Raw genomic sequence first — 19,902 nt, forward strand, 5'->3', positions numbered from 1 at the left:
GTAATAAAATGCAAAATTCAGTTAAAAGAAAAATTCTTTTTGTTTTATGAGGGGTGCAGTGACCACTGGACTTTAGGTCCTAAAGGTCAGATCACAAGTTATTTCTTGGATGTTTTTCAGTGCTTGCAAAGGCTAGGCAAAATGTAGGACAAGATTTTGCTTGCTGTTAGCTTGAAAGTATAGATAAAATTGTGATTATAATTAAATGTTTAATAGAAATAATGTTTCCCTGTAGAAATACATTTCATTATTTTAGGGAGTTCTGTGTATGACCAAATTCTGGTGTTCTACTCAGAGATTTAAATTTTACCACTGTCAGGTAGGTCCACTGAAATCAATGCTAGTACTTACTGTCAAGTCACAGTAAGAAAGTATTTTGGAAAGGATTGTGACCCAAAATGATAATTCCAAAAAGACATTCAAAGAAAGTAGTTTCCCAAACTGAGGACTGCATTCTAGCATTTAAGATTCTAGATATTTGCTTTTGCCAGCAGCCAGAGTGAATTCCCAAGTAGGGCTGAAATTAATAGAGTTTCTCTGCAAATATACTCATATAACAGATGAGTTTGGAATCAGGCCTGCTGAGGCTGCTTTGCTTTTTTTTTCTTAAGCAAAATCCAGTTTTTCTCAAAAAGGTTACAATTCACTAATGCCCTTGAGATTGTGCAGTTCCTTATCATCCGTGTTGCTATGTAAAATGACCTGATACTATGTACTGAAATGTAGTATGTATTAGTTGAGGAAAAACTCCCAATTAATCTCTAAGGAACTTTGCTTGCTTTGGGGCAAGATAATTTAGTTCATGCAGGGTCTGTAAGCAGTCACATATAAGGTATTTCTCTTTTTTGACTGCAGATTTTCTAAGAAGGAAACCGCAGAAATAAATGCAAAGCTTGAACTCTGGTTGCATTAATGGGGAGGTCTTGTAAAGATTTTGGGAATTTACAGGTCTAGAACAGATGTTTAAGCACCTGGCTGGTGAAAGCTGATTCTGGAGAACAGTTTGCTGAGAATATTGTGAGACTAATGTCTGGTGCTCTTCAATACTGGTATCAGATCACTTTGGGTGGAGTTAATTCAGTCCTCTGTTTCCCCTTCAGTTTTGTGGGACTGTGGAAGTACAGCAGTTTAAGGAACCCCTACTTCTGGTGGGCACATAAAAACCAGTAACTGAGTATAAAAGAAAGAGAAACAGTACAGTGTTGTGCAGGAGTAATTTCATTTTACTTCATGTCCTTAATCCCATCAGACCAGCTTATTCTAAATCTCCCATAGGATATGAAACACAAAAAGCGCACTGTTCTGTGGTTATCTACATGTTTATGAAAGTCCATATTATGTAAAGAAATTTGTGTTTACAGCACTGTTTTATATTTCATCTTCTAGATTCTGGTAGTGGAGAACAATCTTATATTGCACCCTGAAATGCTGAATGCTGTCAGACTAACTTGATGTAGTGTGATGATTTTCCTCATTAGTTTTTCTTTTCTACTTGTCATTTTTTTTCAAAGGGAATGAGAATGAAATTTTATAGTTAGATTTTTTTTTTTTTTTGAAGGATTACAACATGTTTGCCTTCTGTGTGAAAAGCAGGTAAGGTTAAAATTGAAAGCTGACAAATTAAGCATTCAAGTGAGGAAATGCCAGAGCTGTTTGTCCACATTAGCTATCTAAATCTTTGCTGTGAAAAGGCACAGCCTCCCCTGTCCACCAACCAAATATGCAGCAAAGATAACAGTTTGTTCAGCCACCTCTTCCTGTTGTGTCTTTTATCCAGAAATTTCCTCTCACGGTCTAGCTAGCTAAATGTGCATGCATTATTTTTCTGAGGTATGCACTTCCTGAATGCTGAAAGTCAAAAGAAAAATTTCACTTTACAGGCAGACAGTGACTTCCCTGAGATGTTACGTTGTTTGTTTAATAAAATAGATTTGTCTCTATCTCTCTGCTAAACTTCAGTGTTATAACTCTATTCATACCTGAACTAAGCTTTTATTAGTGATGTTTATCTTTATTCTCCCACTCAATATCCAATTCAGAAATTTTTCTAAGCAAGACTAAAACTCAGGCTGGGAGTCCTTAGCCTCAAACACGAATAATAAGCAACAAGTTGGGTGTAGATCTGCAGCACTAATAACCACTTATTTGCCTTTGTTCTTAGGCACTTGTGCATACAGACCTTGCATCTAACATAACACATGCAAATGGGTTGAAAGAGAAAAGCTGCTCTTCAGCCACAGTCTTTTACAACCCATGGAATAGCCTGGCAGAGGGACTGAAGTTAAATCAATCTAACTGATTTTGAAGTAAATGTTACTTGTCCATCAGGAATATTAGTCTGGGGTGAACTCCAGTTTAACTGTACTGCTCTTATAAAAATTACATAGGATTATTGAATGAACCTGTGTGGCTAGTGATTCTCATTTAAACATCACCCAGGAGTAATAAACTGATGTCACCATTTAGGGTCCTGTCTATTTCTTCTATCCTGATTTAGAGGAAACAGTGCCATCTAATGAAACTTCCTTTCTTTACCTAAGAAACATTGCTTTTCTTCAAGATCTAATCAATCAGACATTGAGTAGTGGGTAACTGCAGAAGGAAGAACTTTTCAAAGAAACCCAGCTACTCCTCATTTACTGGGATGGATCTGAAATCCTTACTAATGCAAACTTCTTGTTTTCCAAGCTAGTCACTTCTTTGAAGGATCCAATTATTGAATTTATTCTCCAGTAATTCTTTACATCAGGTGGATTAGGTTTGTGATTTTTTTTGAACATCTAAAATGCCAAGCCAGGAAATCCCATATCCTCAAAAGGAAATATTTATAATTAAAGATTTTATTTATATGTCATTAAACCTCTTTGCTGCAGATATACTCCAATAGTGAAGCAATGTTTGGGGAATGGTTACCTGAAGACAAGTTCAGCACTAACCAAAATGGAAGTACTTGAATATTCCATTTCCCTGCTGATCCTGTTTCATATCTATATTGTATTGTCCTGAAAGCTTACTGATAAACAGCAATGTATTGGGAAATAGCTTGCTAGAATTAACCTTTCCTCTATACCATTTACAGTCAGCTTTAGTGACAGGTGTGTTTTCGTGTTACAGATATAAAGGTATGAAAGATAACATTTTTAGGCAAACAGAAGCAGCATGCAGTCAGCCTTTCTAAAAATTAGTTGCACTATTTGCATGAATGAAGTGGAAATACTGGAATAGTTAGCTGAGTTGGAATCTTAGATCTCATGTGGGTCCTATGTCCAGAAAAAATGTTTTTTTTGTGTTCATACTCTCATCTGAATTAGGCTTGACTTGACTAACACCCACTTTTTCAATATTGAAAAGCGTAGTTGTTACTCTAATCTGACATCAATTGTTTGATCAAGCACTAGAGGAAGATCAAAATATTTTATTGCTGAATAGTAATAAAAAGACATAAAATTCAGGAGGACTGTGATTTTGTAACCAACTCGTTTGTCATATGTGAAAATGTGTTCCTGGAATATCAGGGAGCCTTTAAGGTGCCAAGACCAGAAATTCAATTTCTCTAAAAGTATATTAGTGCATCTAAAGGCTGATTTTATTTGTATGGATTTTTTTTTTTCTGGTTTGCCACACTGGTTTAGATACCTTTCCTGTCTTTCCTGAAGATTCACACAATAGCCTCCAGATATGACAAACATGGTAATTCTATTTTAGCTGAGGATTGTCACTAAAGGAAGATTTAAAATGGTCTTTATTTTCATAAAGATCCTTTAAGAAGTACCATCATCTCAATTTTTTGACAATGACAATGCTGAGTGACAACTGTGTAGCTGAATAGATCCCTTTGGTTTGATCTCAACTGTAACCTGCAAATTACAGATATGTAATCTTTGTGTAATGATACATACCGGCTTGATGTAAGTCACACCTCCAGGCCAGGAAGGTTCATATTGATTGATTTGGTTAGTGTGTACCCTAAGGATACAAGTGGGGCTTTTAAATTGTTAGACCCTCTGCCCTTGGGATATATCATGTTTTCATTCTGAGATGTACTGCCCAAAATTATGCATGTTTGTTGCTCCGTTATTAATTCACTTTCCATCTGATCAAAACGTGCTTGTACATAGTACTTAGTCTGATGACCATAACCAGGCATTCTTTAAAAACTTAACGGAGCATATTGCCATCATTTAATGTATGAGTAGAGAAGAAATTTGACACAGGATTTCCACATCAGTGTGTGATACCTATGTTGAATTCCTAACCAGGTTTAATTTTTAATGCCTGTCTTTCTTCTGAGGTCAATATTTCACTGACTGATTTGGTTAACAGTAGGCTTTTTTACATGCATTTTATTTTATTTGGCTAACAATGTGTCATGACCTCCTGAGATCTGTGTTTTGTACATGTTATCAGTAAAGTGTCAGAGGACAGTTTATTCTTTCATCTTTAATGTAGCTCCTTTCTTGCTGTTTTATATATTTTTTGCTGTGAGAGAGTAAAATTTTAGATCTGAGCCCTCTGCTCTTGTATTCCTGGGGTCTACCTGACAAAGCCAGCACTGAGGTGTAATAGAGCAGCTCAGTGACTTACTTTTTATGGAGCGTTAGGCTTTTTGACCTCTTCTTTCTGTTTGTTAAGTTTATAGCATTCTTAGACTTTATACTGTGAAGAACGAGTCAGTCATTCTTTGTGCATGAGTGAAGAGCAATGAATACAAAAAAAGCATCTTGAGGGCAAGCTTTTTCTGTGCACTGAATTATGCACTGAGATCAAATGCTTATTGCTTTGCTAGAAAATGAAGGAATTTAATGGAAATGAGAGGGCAGTAATGCAGAGTTAAGCTTCACAGAGGGACAGAAAAGCTGTATGTGGAGGACTGGAGGAGGATATGAGAAACAGCAGTACAGCAGTGGTAAGTAAAGCCAGGAGTATTTAGAAGATTTTAGGGGGAAAAAAAAAAAAGAACGCCAGGGTTTTGATCCTTTTCAGTTCCTGCTTTTTAACGGTTCAGATCCTTTTGTTGTTCTCTTCCTTGGGAATTCATTTAACTCCCCACCTCCCCCCCCCCCCCCCCCCGCCCACTTCACCTCCCACTCCCCTCGCACAGTAATACAGAGCTTTTATAGCTAATTAGCTATGCTCACTGGTAGATGAGTTTTGGAAAAAAGATGAGTAGGTGTTTTGGACCTGTTTATTTTTCTTGTAGTATAAGAAAGTGTTATTTTCTAGCTTTTCCTAGTGATCTCTTGCTATTGCATTGTCTGCCCTCTGTTGTGCTGGTGGTCTCTGGGGTTGAAATGATAGATTGAATAAGCAAGATCAACACTAAAAATTTTATTGGCTCATGTTTCAAAGGATCTGAAAGAGGTATTTCAACTTTCACATCTGCTGGTATGGAAAATTCTGCCATCTGAGCACTTCCAGACTACAGCTGGAGGGGATAACCTTTGGTAGGGCTGCCTAGTGCGATCAGGTATGCGGATGTCTCTCTCTCCGTAACCAGAAGTATCAGATGCAGCATAGTGAAGGATCACTAAATGGACTAAGGAGCTGTGTCTGCTCTAACCTATTTTCTTGCTTTTGTTATATCAAGTAGCATCAGAAAAGACGTTGAGATGTTGTGGGTTGGTGGTGGACTTCCTTGACTGTACTAGCAGCTTCAGTACCCCTCTAGGGACTCTCTGAGCTGAACGTGTTGCTGAACATGCTTTCTGTCTGTCCAGTCTTTTTCTTCCTAGCTCATTTACATATCACACTCACACAGCTCACTGTGGTATAAAGGAGTCTACAATTAGACACTGAGATAAACTGGGAGATTTACTTCAAACATATACATGTTTTTATTTTCAAGCCTCCTCTATTGACACTTTCAATATCAGAAAGTCCTCCAGATGCCTACTTGCAAAGAATATACTGGTCTCTCTAATCAACACTGAGGCCAAGGATGAGTAGCTTTTCTGCAGCTCTCAATAACTTCTTTAACTATTCCTTCACTGCTCCTTTCATACCTTGATAAGTTATTGCTCCCACTGTCTCTCAGAGAGGCCTTCTACTTCTAATATGCTAGAAATCCTTTTCCTATTCATTTGTATACCTGCAGTAAGTGACTTCACTTGCTTTTTTGTGTTTTTACATTTAATTTATGAGAGCTTATACTGCCTTCTCATTTCATCATTTGAACATAAATGGCATTTTTATCTTTTTTTTATTTTTCTATTTTTGGAAATGAGGGGATAAAGATCCTTACAGAAGATTCATTAGAATGTACTTACTCTGAGGTAGTGCTGTCTTCATGCAGTCTGCCAGCACTTTACCTAGTGTTCTGCACTTTTATAGAATCATAGAATAGTTTAGGTTGGAAAAGACCTTTAATATCATCCAGTCCAACCATTAACCTAACACTACCAAGTCCACCACTAAACCAATTAAGGGTAGAGTGATAATTTCATGTTTTCTGGCTTGGTGGTTGGATTATTTTTAATGAAAGTAAAAACTAGGGAACATCAAGGTTGGAAAGGATCTCTAAGATCATCAGTTCAACCATCAACCCAACAACACCATGCCCACTAAACCATGTCCCAAAGTGCTACGTCTACACATTTTTTGAACGCCTCCAGGGATGGTGACTCCACCGCATCTCTGGGCAGCCTGTTCCAATGTTTGACTACCTTTTCTGTGAAGAAATTTTTCCTAATATCCAATCTAAACCTCCCCTGGTGCAGCTTGAGGCCATTTCCTCTTGTCTTATCACTTGTTACTTGGGAGAAGACACAAACACCCACTTCACTACAACCCCTTTCAGGTAGTTGTAGAGAGCGATAAGGTCTCCCCTCAGCCTCCTCTTCTCCAGACTAAACAACCCCAGTTCCCTCAGCCGCTCCTCATAAGACCTGTGCTCCAGACCCTTCACCAGCTTGCCCTTCTCTGGACACGCTCCAGCACCTCAATGTCTTTCTTGTATGGAGGGGCCCAAAACTGGACACAGTATTCCAGGTGCGGCCTCACCAGCACCGAGTACAGGGGAACAGTCACCTCCCTGCTCCTGCTGGCCACACTATTCCTGATACAAGCCAGGATGCTGTTGGCCTTCTTGGCCACCTAGGAACACTGCTGCCTCATGTTCAGCCGGCTGTCAACCAACACCCCCAGGTCCTTTTTGGCCAGGCAGCTTTCCAGCCACTCGTCCCCAAGCCTGTAGCATTGCATTGGGGTTGTTGTGACCCAAGTGCAGGACCTGGCACTTGGCCTTGTTAAACCTCATACAGTTGGCCTCGGCCCATCGGTCCAGCCTGTCCAGGTCCCTCTGCAGGGCCATCCTACCCTCCAGCAGATCGACACTCCCACCCAGCTTGGTGTCATCTGCAAACTTACTGAGGGTGCACTCAATCCCCTCATCCAGATCATTGATAAAGATATTATACAAGGCTGGCCCCAAAACAGAGCCCTGGGGAACACTGCTTGTGACCAGCTGCCCACTGGACTTAACACCATTCACCACTACTCTCTGGGCTCGGCCACCCAACCAGTTTTTTACCCAGCAAAGAGCACACCCGTCCAAGCCATGAGCTGCCAGCTTCCCAAGGAGAATATTATGGGAGACTGTGCCAAAGGCTTTGCTAAAGTTCAGGTAAATGACATCCACAGCCTTTCCATCATCTACCAGGTGGGTCACCAGGTCATAAAAGGAGATCAGGTTGGTCAAGCAGGACCTGCCTTTCATGAAGCCATGCTGGCTGGGCCTGATCCCCTGGCTGACCTGCACTTGCCTGTTGAGTTCACTCAGTATGAACCTCTCCATAATCTTTCCCAGCACCAAGGTCAGGCTGACAAGCCTGTAGTTCCCCGAATCCTCCTTCCGGCCCTTGTTGTAGACAGGTGTGTTCAACCAGCTTCACTGTTACATGGAGCTTATCTTCTGAAATATTTGTAGAAGAGGTTTTTCCTTATTTTCTCTTTATAAAGATGTCGCTCTGGAATACTTTGCAGTCATTATTACAGAAGGGGCTTTCTGTAGTTCTCTGATCACCCTTGTATAGTGTGCTGCTCCTTGAAACTAAATCAGGTCCTCTTGTGGTCTCTCAGGTTAGCTGCTCTGACAGACAGTTGTACATAGTTTCCAAAAGCATATATTGTCCACAGTGTGTCGATTTCCTCTGTGTATGTTGATAGCTGAAGTCTGCTGTTGCTGTGCTCTCTGTTTTCAAGTGTCTCTAACACCCCCGAAGGTTTCAGTAAGTGCCACAATTTGTGCTGGGCAGTTTACAGCTGTCTCAGTAATATCTTTCCTATTTAGGCATTGAGTTTTGATCACTAAAAAATTATTTTGATAACATTAAGTCAAATATAACTTTTAATCTACACTATCATATTCCCATAAATATACTGTAGTTTTTGTCTTATACCTTGGTACGGGTGTCCAAAAATTACTTATTTTCACGAAGTTTGGAAGATGCTAATTGTACCTAAGTTTACAACTGATTTCTTGCATGTGACTCAAAACCAGACATTCTGTTTCATGTGCCATTGTTTTAAGATCTTAGCATTTTAGAGAAAATCCCATGCTTAGCTGGGAATATATGTACTGGTTTTGTTATTTCCTACTTGAACTTTACGAACTTGCATCTGAATCTGTTTCTAGGACATGCCATATTTTACTTTCTCTAGGGGGCACATTATCTGAATTTTGTGCCCTTCTTCACATCTCATTTTTCTTCAGGTCTTTAGCTTAAAATTTCTGCCAGAGGATGGAGATCACATAAATGAATCTCATGTACCACAATAATCTAGCATTCAAAATATGAGATCGGATTTATAATGCAAGGGATTCTGCAGAGTATTTTTTTGGTATAAGGAAGGCTTGCTTCAGTTAATCAACTTGTTCTTTAATTGACTAAGCTGAAATAAATCTCTCTTAAATTAAAGCACTTGTTTTTGGTAATGCTTAATTATACCAAATTGAATTTGCACCTGAAGTTACATGGGTAAAGGTTTGCCCTGGAGGCGAGCCTAAAGTTACACTGAAATTGAATCTGAAATTAGTTGGCATGTGAAAACTTTGACCTTTGCCTCCACCTTCTAAGATCATATTGGAAGATAATGTGTGAAAAATGAAAATAGATCATCATACTTGAACAAGAAAGGGCAGGGAAAAGGGAATATTTCTAGCTTCTTACTTTCTAAAATGATTTTTTTCCCAATTAAAAGATTTTGCATATATCACCAGGTTCTTGTTTTTCTTTATACATTTAACTTTTCTATGAGCATATGTTTCCTACCCTATTGAAATAAAGGGCATTATTCATGCTGTTTTCTGTGACAGTGTGCTCAGTCTCCACTTTTCTGTTATTCCTTGGGTGCCCCTGTTTTTCAGTCAGTAAATTAAATCCTGCTCATCTGAAATCTGTATGTAAGTCTAGAAAATTTAAACATGACTCCAGGAATCAAGGATCAACCTTTAAGACTTATTTGCCATATTGTTTCAGCTGATTCACATAAACATTTTCTGGCACTATTTCAGGATAAAACAGGAATGGAATTTCATACTAGAATGTCGGAAGAATGGTATTCCTCAATCAAAATACCTCAAGAATGGCTTTGTAGACACTGATGAGAAGATCTTGGACACTTACGGAAAGATTCCTCAGCTCCAGAAAAGACGTGCTTTGTCAGATGAAACAAAAAAGGAAAGAAACAAGTTTATTTTTCAGCTTTCTGGAGAGCAGTGGACGGTAAATATAATGGAAAATATGTTTCTGTTATTAAAGAGTTTGGGTAGCTTGGTGCTGTAACTCTTAATCCCCCCAAACCTTTTTTTTTTTTTTTTTTCCCCAATATGAAATTGATGCTTTTTGACAGTGTTAGAAGTGACAAAAGCATTTCCTATCTTACCCTGAACTAGTGGTTTAGTTTGCAAATATGCTTGTTTTACGTTCTCTACTGATACATGCAATTTAGACCTCTCAAAAATTTTGGTCTAACTATCATATTGCAATAAGGTATCTTTCTCTGAAATCCCCCAATGGATGGAAAGAGATGAAAATAATATTCAACTTTGTTGGCTTGTTGATGTCTTCCACTACTCGGAGATCTGTCTTCTTACTCTAATGGTGTGATAACACTTTTCTCAAGCTCTGTTCAAATCAAAACTAATATTAGCATCAAGTTGTGTTTGATGTGAAATAGAAGTTTGGAAGTAAGCTCTGAATTCATGCTCTTTTGAAATTCAGCAAAAGGTGGATTAGAGTTGGTCCGAAGTTTTCTAGAGTTGTTAAAGCTTTGACTGAAATTTATTTTGAATATACACTAATTTAATAATGAGAAAGTGAAATTAGAATTTTGACTTTTGTGTAGTTTATAATTTTGAAATATATTTTTGAGATTTTTATTACCAAAAATGAAAGTTAAAAAGTCAGTTGATAAAGTGGTTAAATTTTACTAAAGCAATTCTTTTGATTGACCTGAAATGTAGCTTTGTCCAAGATTTGATCTTGAATATGAACATGTTTTCTTTTTCAGCGTTGTTTTTTTTTCTAGCTGTAGTTCTTTTCTGAATAAACATAAAGTAGATTAAATTTCTGGAAAATAGAAAACCCTGGTTCCCATCCAGTTCTAATAAGGAGATTATTTCTTCAGCTGATGCCAGTAGTTCAAGTGGTAGGATTGGTTGCTGGAGAGCTGTCACATCTCATCTTTCAAGGACCTTGAAAATCATTGAAAGTGACGTTAAAGCTGTGTAGTCTTATACTGCACACTTTTCTGTGTTGTAAACCTTGTAAGTATGTTAGAAGAAAATGAGATATTATAGCTCCTTAGATACTGTTATAGTAGCAACTGCAAATATTTTCAGTGCATCAGGGAGTAGAGAGATGCATAACTAAACTTTTCTGTTGCTTATTGTCTTTTGCTAAAGTGTTAACATTTTGCTTTGTCACCATAAACAAGGCTTTACATTAGGAGACACAATCAAACATACTTAATTTGCTCTATTTTCCAGAGCTTTTAGTTTCAGTTTGACATGCTGAAAGATCACATTTAAGAGTTATTGGGGTACTGTTATGTACATTATGTCACCTTGAGCAGTACACTCCTAACCAGCATGCACACAGCCACTGTGCCTCATTGTCCAGCTCTAGCCTAGTTAAAGTGGGCTTCCTGTTTCAACAAGATACTGTGACGTATTTTAGATGTCTGTAGACAAAGATAAAATCAAAGCTGCTTTATTTAGAGAAGACCAATGCTCCTTCAAAATCAAAGAACATTGCCAGTCTCTAACAGCTAAGAATGATCTACAAAAATGTGAAAATCCAGTTGACAAAGTTCTGAAAGAAGTGTATTTTCCCTTATTGCAGAAATTTTGTGAAAATTACATTGGATATACAAATCATACCACTTATTTTGCTTTTTTTTAATCTCAACTGCTGCTTCTAAACCAAAGACAGAATCAGACATGACACTCTTTCCCCCTATTAGTGTCTCCCCAAAAAAGTGCACTTAGGCAAAATGAGTTTGCAGACTACACAACCAAAACTGCACAGGCTGGCAATTTGCATGTGGAAAGATCTGTGGACATGTGACATTTTTCTCCTAGAAGCCTGTGTTATGTAGTTAGGATCTGTGGTATCAATTTTGGTTTAGTTTTTGTAATGTGTTTTGCACACAAATACATCTATGAGTTGAAAGTTTGGAAGATTAAGCACTCAGACACTAGGAGAAGTCAGAGCTGGGATTGCCTCTGCCAGTTTTACAGGCACATAATCAGCCTGGTTTGCTGTTGGCTGGCCACTTACTGTTGGCAGCAGCAAACAGCACAGCCCTGTGAAGTGTCCATTTGGGAACTAGCTGCTGAATCCTCTATCTCACTTGTTTTTAGCTGATAAGAACTTCTATTATGTTTCCCCTTTCCTCTCATCAATAAAGCAGTAATATATCCTCTAGACAGTTGACAGCTAAATCTGAGTAGGTTGCTCGTATGACTTACAGATTTAATTTTGAGAACTGGGCTTTCTTCTGGGCTGTACCAATTCTCTTTCTGGATGCTGTGAAGTTCAGTCTCACAGAGGAGTAATCCCCTGAATAGGGATTTTTCAAGATCAAAGCAAGTAGCTTTACCACCTACTTCCCACAGGCCTCAATGTAAGGGCTCTCATTGGAAACTTTAGCGGCAAATGAGCTGAGTCTGCAAGTCAACTAATAGTGTTATTTGCAATGTTGCAGTCAATTAGAATGGTAGTTTGTGCTGGGCATTAATAAGTGCCCAGGCTGTCTAGATGGTACAAATGTAGACATGTTACAAAGACACTATTGTCTCATGCTCCATATCCATAGAGCATAACAGTGAATCTGGCCCACTCTTTCTGCATTGTTGAGTATGAGGTTAACAATAGGTTTTGTAAAACACTCCATTGTATACTGGGATAGTTTGGACAAATCAGCTAGATAGTACTCTTTTGAAAATCATCTCAGATCTCCTTATGAGAACACTTGTAAGGGAGACAAATGGAGCAGATCACACATTTTGAATTCCTGATAGGAATTCCTTCCTTCAAGACCTCTGTGCTACTTTTTTCTCACCTCTCAAATGTCATTGAAATGGTAATGTATTTTCATTAGGTGGACACCCACTGTTCCTTGTACTTGTAAAGTAATTATTTTAACAGATCCGAGGAAAGATAAAGCTCATATGACAAATATTAGGTTAGACAAGTAGGCACAGAGTACTAGCTAAAGAGAGTAGGTCTTGATTTTACAATATATGAATTCTGAGGAATTGTATTCTGTTTATGCAGATCCATAATTCACTGTGGATCATTAGTTCTTACTAGTTATTCACTTTTAGGCTAATTTTTTGAGACATGCCGTTTGAGCCTCTAGACATCTGAAGTCACAACGGTTTTCTAACAGTGTGGTCACACTGACTTAATTGAAACCTTCTGAACTACAATGCTGTAAGTAGGATTAGTATCAAGCCTTTATGGTTGAAGAACATATACTCAGTGAGTCCCTCTGAATCTGAAATTCCTCCTGTAACTTGGATACTGGTTTGGCCATGGTGTTCAGGGTGGTTAGCTTCTGGCTGTGGACAGTGGTTGATAACTGCAGTGATGAGACAGTTTTAAGTTTGTCTGTCAGAGCTCCACCTGGAAGAGGGTGTGTGACAATGTCCTTAAGGTTCAGTGGTCCTTGCCTCCTCTTTTACATACCAACCAAATATTTATGATTGAAATGTCTACATCCCTGTGTGGTGCATTTCTGCCAGCTGGGAATAGTAATTCATTAACATTTGTATTTAGGAAAGAAAAGGTCTTATAATAATAAGTGGGCTAGTCTCATAATCTGATGTTGTGAATGAAATCAGACAGGCTTTTCTCTTCTCTTTATAAAAAATGGGCAGAAACCAGTTGTATTGCCCCAGCATCGAGTCTCCTAAATCCTCCTGGGTTTGCAAAACCCTTGGGACTTAACAACATGAGAATGGTGTACTGTGCCACAAGTAATTTGAGGTTCCCAAGGTGTGTTGCAGAAAAACTTTTTATTTATCTGAGAGTTTTCCAGGCAAGCCCACCACGAAAAGGAGCTGTATAAGGACTTTGGACTCTTGAATTTTGTGTTTGAATCAGTTGCCTAGGAGAGAATGATGGAGAATTGATGAAACACTTAATTGATATCTTTTGTATGTGTAAACATGTATCTACTGAATTAAATTAGTTCTTCAGAGAAATAGCACTGCTATTAGAGCAGAATGAAAACTGTAGCAAAATAATGCCATGAATATTCATATGAATTTTTCCCTGAATTCACTTTAACTCTGTTTTTCCCCTCTGACTGTTTACTTTCTGCTCCTAACTAATGCATGTTTGTTCTTTGGTGGATCAGTGAATTTTAAATGATCTTCAGAAAATATTCAGGAAAAACAAATTTTTGAATTTATGTTATCAATATTGGCAAAGGAAAGGTGATGATGTTCACTCTAATACAGAGCAGGACTGTTCTTGGCAGTGCCACTTTCCTTAAACATAGGATCTGGATGCATTAAACAACTTTAATGTCAAATGTGCACAACAAGTAAATGAGTGAGAGCTGGTAAAATTCTTTACTCATAAACCATTACCTTCTTGCATATTATTTCTTCATAGGAAAAGGCAGCAAATTAATTACTACCTTTGTGTTTATTCTCCCAGTTTTGTCATCTAACACGCTGTGTATTTTCACAGAGAACAGAGAATTTCCATTTGTTATTTCCAACCATTAGAAACAGTGAGATATTTATTTGCCACAAAGGGTCAAGTAGAATTGCTGCATTGAATGGACAGACAAAATTTCTCTTGTGGTTATTTAACTTCCAGGAATTTTTTTTCCCCAAAAAAGTATAAAATTACTGACCCACTCAGGTAATACAGATGGCCCTGAGGCATACCAGTTTTGGAACTAGCTCCAAACTTTTTCAAAGATGAGGGATGTTTGGATCCAAGGTTTTTGTTTGGCCCTTGACAGATAAAACTACAAAGCTGGAAAAGAAACAGAATTGAAACTTCTCAGAGCTTTGATCACAGTTTTAGTTCAGGCTCATGTCTAGCAGGTAAGTTGTCTCCTAATTAGAAATAGTATAATCAGCAATGGTTGTAGGCTTGCTATTTATTTCCTTTTAATACTTCCCCCCCCCCCAAAAAAAAAAAAAAAATAAATCAAAGGAGTCTGAGGTATTGTTTTGCTGTTAAAGGCAAAAGACTGGCTATCCTCCAAGTGTCAGTCTTCATGGAGCAATTTATCAGCAGGCTCCCAGCTTTAGTGTGGTAGCAGCAGATTACAAAAGAATGCAAGGGAATCAGAGAGTAAAGCAAACGTAAATCTTGTGCAAATTTCAGTTCCCATCCCTATCTAGTTTATAAATGAAGTAAAATATCATATCAATTTATGTTTCAGCAACACAAATAAAATGTATTGTAAGATGGAGAATGCTAAAGAAACACATTATAGCAAAGTATTTGTAAACTTACATTTGCAAACTGTAAGTATGTTTTAAAGATACAAAGAAATAATTTCAAGAAAGTAAAGTAAATCAGGGCAACTGGTAGAAGAATAAAATCTCCTTCTATTCCTTTGAAGTTATGTCTGAATTTATTTCAATTGCTGCACAAGTATATCTTGGTGCCTTAAACTACCCTTAATACAGAAGTAACGATTTTAAAAAATCTTTTCCCATTAATAGTAAATAATTTAAAAAATATTTGGGCTTAATTTTTCTAAAATTATGAAGGACTGTGATCTTAATCTGAGAGAGATTTCTGCACTGTTTTCAATGTATCAAGGAGAAGTTTGTGGGATAGCCCCTTCAGTCTGAGAGAACAGCAAGGCTGTTGGCTTTACAGGGACAAGCATTTGCCTTTGCTCCCTGCTGTATCTTCCAGTAAGGAGCTGGAGATGGCCTGTTGTGACAACAAGGTGCGGAGAAACAGTAGGTCAGTAGAAAGACAAACACAGACCTGGACTGTGGAGAAATACAGTGGCTAATGGTATCTGTTACCCAGACATCTTTTTCCCTCCAGTATGACTATCCTGCATCTGCTTTCTCTGTGAACCAGAGTTCTTCCCTACAGTGGTATCTATGACACTCCATCTAAATGCTATCCCCTATATGCTGCATTTTCAATTCTGGACAGGTGAGAAAGACAATACTAATTGAATTTGCAGTTGGTATTTATTCTTTTATTTTGCCACAGAAAAATTTGCAGCACCAAAGGTGGACGAGTATAAACCCACTCCAGAAAGTTGGAGAGATTTCTCATTACCAGCCCTGAGGCATTTCAGGCAGTTTATTTTTTAACTGCCATAAACTGACAAATGTAGAAGATGGATCACAATGCAATATACACCTAGTGGGAAAATGAAGCAAGAAATGAAATGATCCATATCAAATATGGAAGGATAGGTAGCAAGGCAAAACTACGTATATAGGCTAAATGTCTGCATGTGTAAATTTGACAAGAAATGAAATTAGAAACAGCAACAACCAAACAAAGAACAGCTTATGATCAACAGTCCAGTATATCTTTAATTACAATTAGATGTTTTAATTTAGCTGAGTAAGTAGCACTATTCCTAGTTCAGAAGTTTAGAATTAATAAAACCCAATTGAAATGCATCACTCTTGTTAGTGTCTTGAGGGATTTATAAAATCTAGAAGGGGCAAAAAAAAAGTGGGCAATGTCCTCTGTGTAAAACCCAGTAATTCCTACTGTGTCATATTCTTCATGCACAGGAAACAAATTTGGAAGTTATAAAGGAATTAAAGGCTGAAACTCTTACATGTCTTTTCAAGGAACAGAGTTAGTGATAGCACCTCATCCAGATTATTTATTCCAGATGTTACAAATGCACAGTGATATAAAACCCAGGACAGACTGGTAAATTATGTGTTGCTTTAGACAATGGAGTTTAAATGATCTGATCTTCAACTTTATGAATTGATTTTTGTCTGTTTCAAGTTCAAGGAATTTGATGACACAATTGAAACAAAGATGTGTACACCTGAGCTGAATACTAATTAACTAAAGCAATTTTGTAAGAATTAAAGGCTTTAAAACTTAGTTTCAGTAATTGTTATCCATTAGAAATTTTTGACAAATAGAATAGTCTGAAAATTACTCAGAAGCAAATTTATTTGCTGTGTATTTGGAACACTACTAGAATTCTAAAAGAAAAAGTTTCTGCCTAAAACAAGAATTAATTGCAATTGTGGACTGATTTAAAAATTGAGTATTTGTATTCTTCCTAAAGAAGTTTAATAAAAATTCTCAAGCATTGCTGAAATAACTTAGGAAGTTAAGTCACTTATTTGAAAAAAACTTTCAAAAGGTGATATGTGTGTATCCAATCTGAAAAGTTTCTGTTTCTTGGACTGTGTTCCATCCTGGCAAACAAATTTTGAAACATTGGCAGGTATTAAGAATATAGTCACACTTCCCTCCCTCACCCCCTCCCACCCCTGGTGGTAAACCCTATTTAGATATTCTCCATATGCCCACTCTTCTGTTCTGTGTTGCATTTTACTACATCTTGATGTGTGAATTAAAACACTGAAATGTATTTTTAAAAAATCCTCCAGCTGGAAAAAAGAGATAATATGGGAGACACCAAACAGGTTGAGTGCTTCAGATAGGTTTCAGTTTTAGAGCAAAATGATTGCATTAGCAGTTAAAAAATTAATATGTGGTGACAGACAGCTGCAATGCTCTTCAAAAGCAAACAGCTCCTATGAGGCTTTGGCAAACTGCTGTTCTACATCAAGGTAATTAAGGCAAAGTGTTGAGGTTTGGCAGTGGAATTTTTTCCCCCCTGTATTTAGAAACATGGTAGAACCAAATTCTAACTTGATGCTTTCTATTTACCTGTTCTTATTTCATTTACAGGAATTCCCAGATTCTCTGAAAGAACAGATCTATCTGAAAGAATGGCACGTGAACAATACGTTGATACAAACCATTCCAGCCTACATTGCATTATTTCAAGATCTGAGAGTACTGGAGTTGTCAAAAAATCAAATCAACCATCTCCCAGTGGAAATTGGCAAGTTGGTTCAAGATATTAAACTATTTATACTTATGCCATTTAACTATATTGTAGGGAAATGAGCCTCTGTGGATATTCTTATTTATTCACTGCTAATTGTCTTCTTCCTTGTTTCCAGTGTACAGTCCCCTTTAAATTTTTACAACTTTCTGGCTGTAATTATACTTGCTGAATTGTATGCAACACCATGTGTGTAGTGTGGCTCAAACACGGGGAAAAAAATGACACATTTTTTTTATCTGACTATAAGGCAGTTACTGCTTGTATTCAAGTAGATGGAGAGTTCTTCCTGAGAACACTTGGAGTTTTATGTTACTCACAGGTTAAGAAAAATAGAAGTATTACAGAATTGTAAACCTCAAACAAGATGAATTGAAACATAAGATTGTGGTAAAAAGGAATAAAAAATATAATGTTGCATAAAATCCATCTTTTGAATTTTATAGTGAGTTTAGTAATCTCCATTTAATAAAGTGGTATATCCAACATGACATCAGGGTTTTTAGAGAAGCAAATTCTTAATACTTATGTACTTTGGCCTTTGCTATTTTAAGCTACATAATAACAAGAATCTGTGTTTGCCTCTCCTGTGTTTTCTGATCTTACAATATAAAAGGCTTGTTCGAAGGACTGTAATGGTTTGAGAGGGACTTACTGCTCTTACAAGGAAGAGTGTTGCTGTAACTGGTGTTATCTTTGAGAGCTGAAGAAACTGGGTCCACTATGAGAACCTCACAGTTGAGTCTATGCACCAAGGTGTACTACTACCTCAGCCTTTGTTTTTAAATGCAGTAGTCCTAAGCTTTCCCCATGACTGGTATTCCTTATGTACACTAAGAGCTAACAATTTTGCAAAAAACGAGACTAAAACCTCCACCTCCATAGTTATTGTAGGCTTAACTAAGAGAAACAGTGAGAGCGCATCCTGAAGCATAGAAGTCAGTGCTAGACTTTTCTACTCTTTTCTACTCTTTTTCTAGTCTATTAGTAGAGCAACACTAATGCTTTTGATTTATTTACTAACATTATATTTTACACAGAAGTTTCCCACTGACATCGAGATATATTTCATAATTTCAACCTGGCAGCTAAATACACCAACAAATCATAAACAAGACAACAGCAGGAGATAATGAACATAAAATAAGCACTGTTTTGTCAGTGCTTTGACTGTGGAACTCAGATGGGTCAGTGAGTTTAATGGACAAACACGTTCTACCAGATGGTATGGAAGGAAGGGGAAAGGACAGTTCACTTCTAAAGGCTACCCTAAACCATTAAACATAAGGTTTTAAGGGGTCACTGCTTAACAATCAAGGCAGGTAAAGGCTAAGAAAGTTTTTTTGTTTCTTCTTGTAATACTGTGCATCATTAATGAAAGTGATCCCCAAGAAAGAGTGATTATGAAAACTGATAAAGTCTGTTTCCAGAATAAAGGTACAAACCCAGATCATTGTAGCATAACCAGTTCTCTGTAGAGGATACTGTAGAGGCCATATCAGACCTTTCTTGGGAAACAAGGAAGAAAGTTTAAAATGCTTCTAGTAGCAATCACTGGTCTTTCAATTGTGTTTAAATGATGTGATTTATTCTCATCAGTAGCTTTCATGTTATTCCCATTTATTCACTTTCCCTCCAATGCTCATTCCTCTAGCTTATATCCAAGGTGTTGATTTCTTCCTTCCAATGTTTTTGTTGCTGCTGTTTTCTGTAAATATTTGACTGGAAGGGCCAGGGAATAATTATAGCCTATCTAGACAAAGACACAGATTCACTGATATAGTTTAAAAAGAAATAATACAAAAAACCCCACTCCATGACTGTGCGACTGAACTGTTCAGCACTTTTTTGCCAAAACTGCCTAATGATTTTCAGTCTCAGTGAATGTCCTTTGTTGATAAACCACCTATTAGTAATGCAATGGAGCTGCCCTTGTTGTTATGGCACAAATTACAGAGAAGTTTTTATCTCTGGTTGTATATTGATCTCTTTGTTGACATATAAGTTGGTATGCTTGCAAATGGCTACACTTTTATTTCATATACTATATATGCATATAGACATAGACACTAATATGTATTGGAAATGTTCATTTTTTTAATAAGACTTTATTATGAGAGGTCTTGGATATTTTGAGATTTTTGGATGCTGCTTCAAAATGAAAACTTTCACACTTCAGTCATCTAGCTGCTAAATTATCACAGGGAAAATAATCGATGTGGGTTTGGTTTGAGAGCTCTAAGCAAGGAGTGAGGACTGGGTGCTAAATCAGAAGGTAAGGTCTCTGGAAAGGTTAAGTGCTAAAGTATTCATCATTTTGTGTTCTGTTTACAAAATGGCAGC

General features: G+C 37.3%; 1 protein-coding gene across 1 annotated transcript in view; it reads left to right on the top strand.

Moving 5' to 3' along the window:
- The window catches only part of LRRC2 (leucine rich repeat containing 2), a 63,002-nt gene that overhangs the window by 2,258 nt on the left and 40,842 nt on the right, over window positions 1–19,902 (top strand). The window contains exons 2-3 of the mRNA XM_075726937.1: window positions 9,512–9,722; window positions 17,400–17,556. Of these exons, the coding sequence (XP_075583052.1) occupies window positions 9,512–9,722; window positions 17,400–17,556 (368 nt within the window). The remainder of the gene's footprint in view (window positions 1–9,511; window positions 9,723–17,399; window positions 17,557–19,902) is intronic.

Source organism: Pelecanus crispus, chromosome Z, assembly GCF_030463565.1.
Source record: "Pelecanus crispus isolate bPelCri1 chromosome Z, bPelCri1.pri, whole genome shotgun sequence".
NCBI classification, from domain to species: domain Eukaryota; kingdom Metazoa; phylum Chordata; class Aves; order Pelecaniformes; family Pelecanidae; genus Pelecanus; species Pelecanus crispus.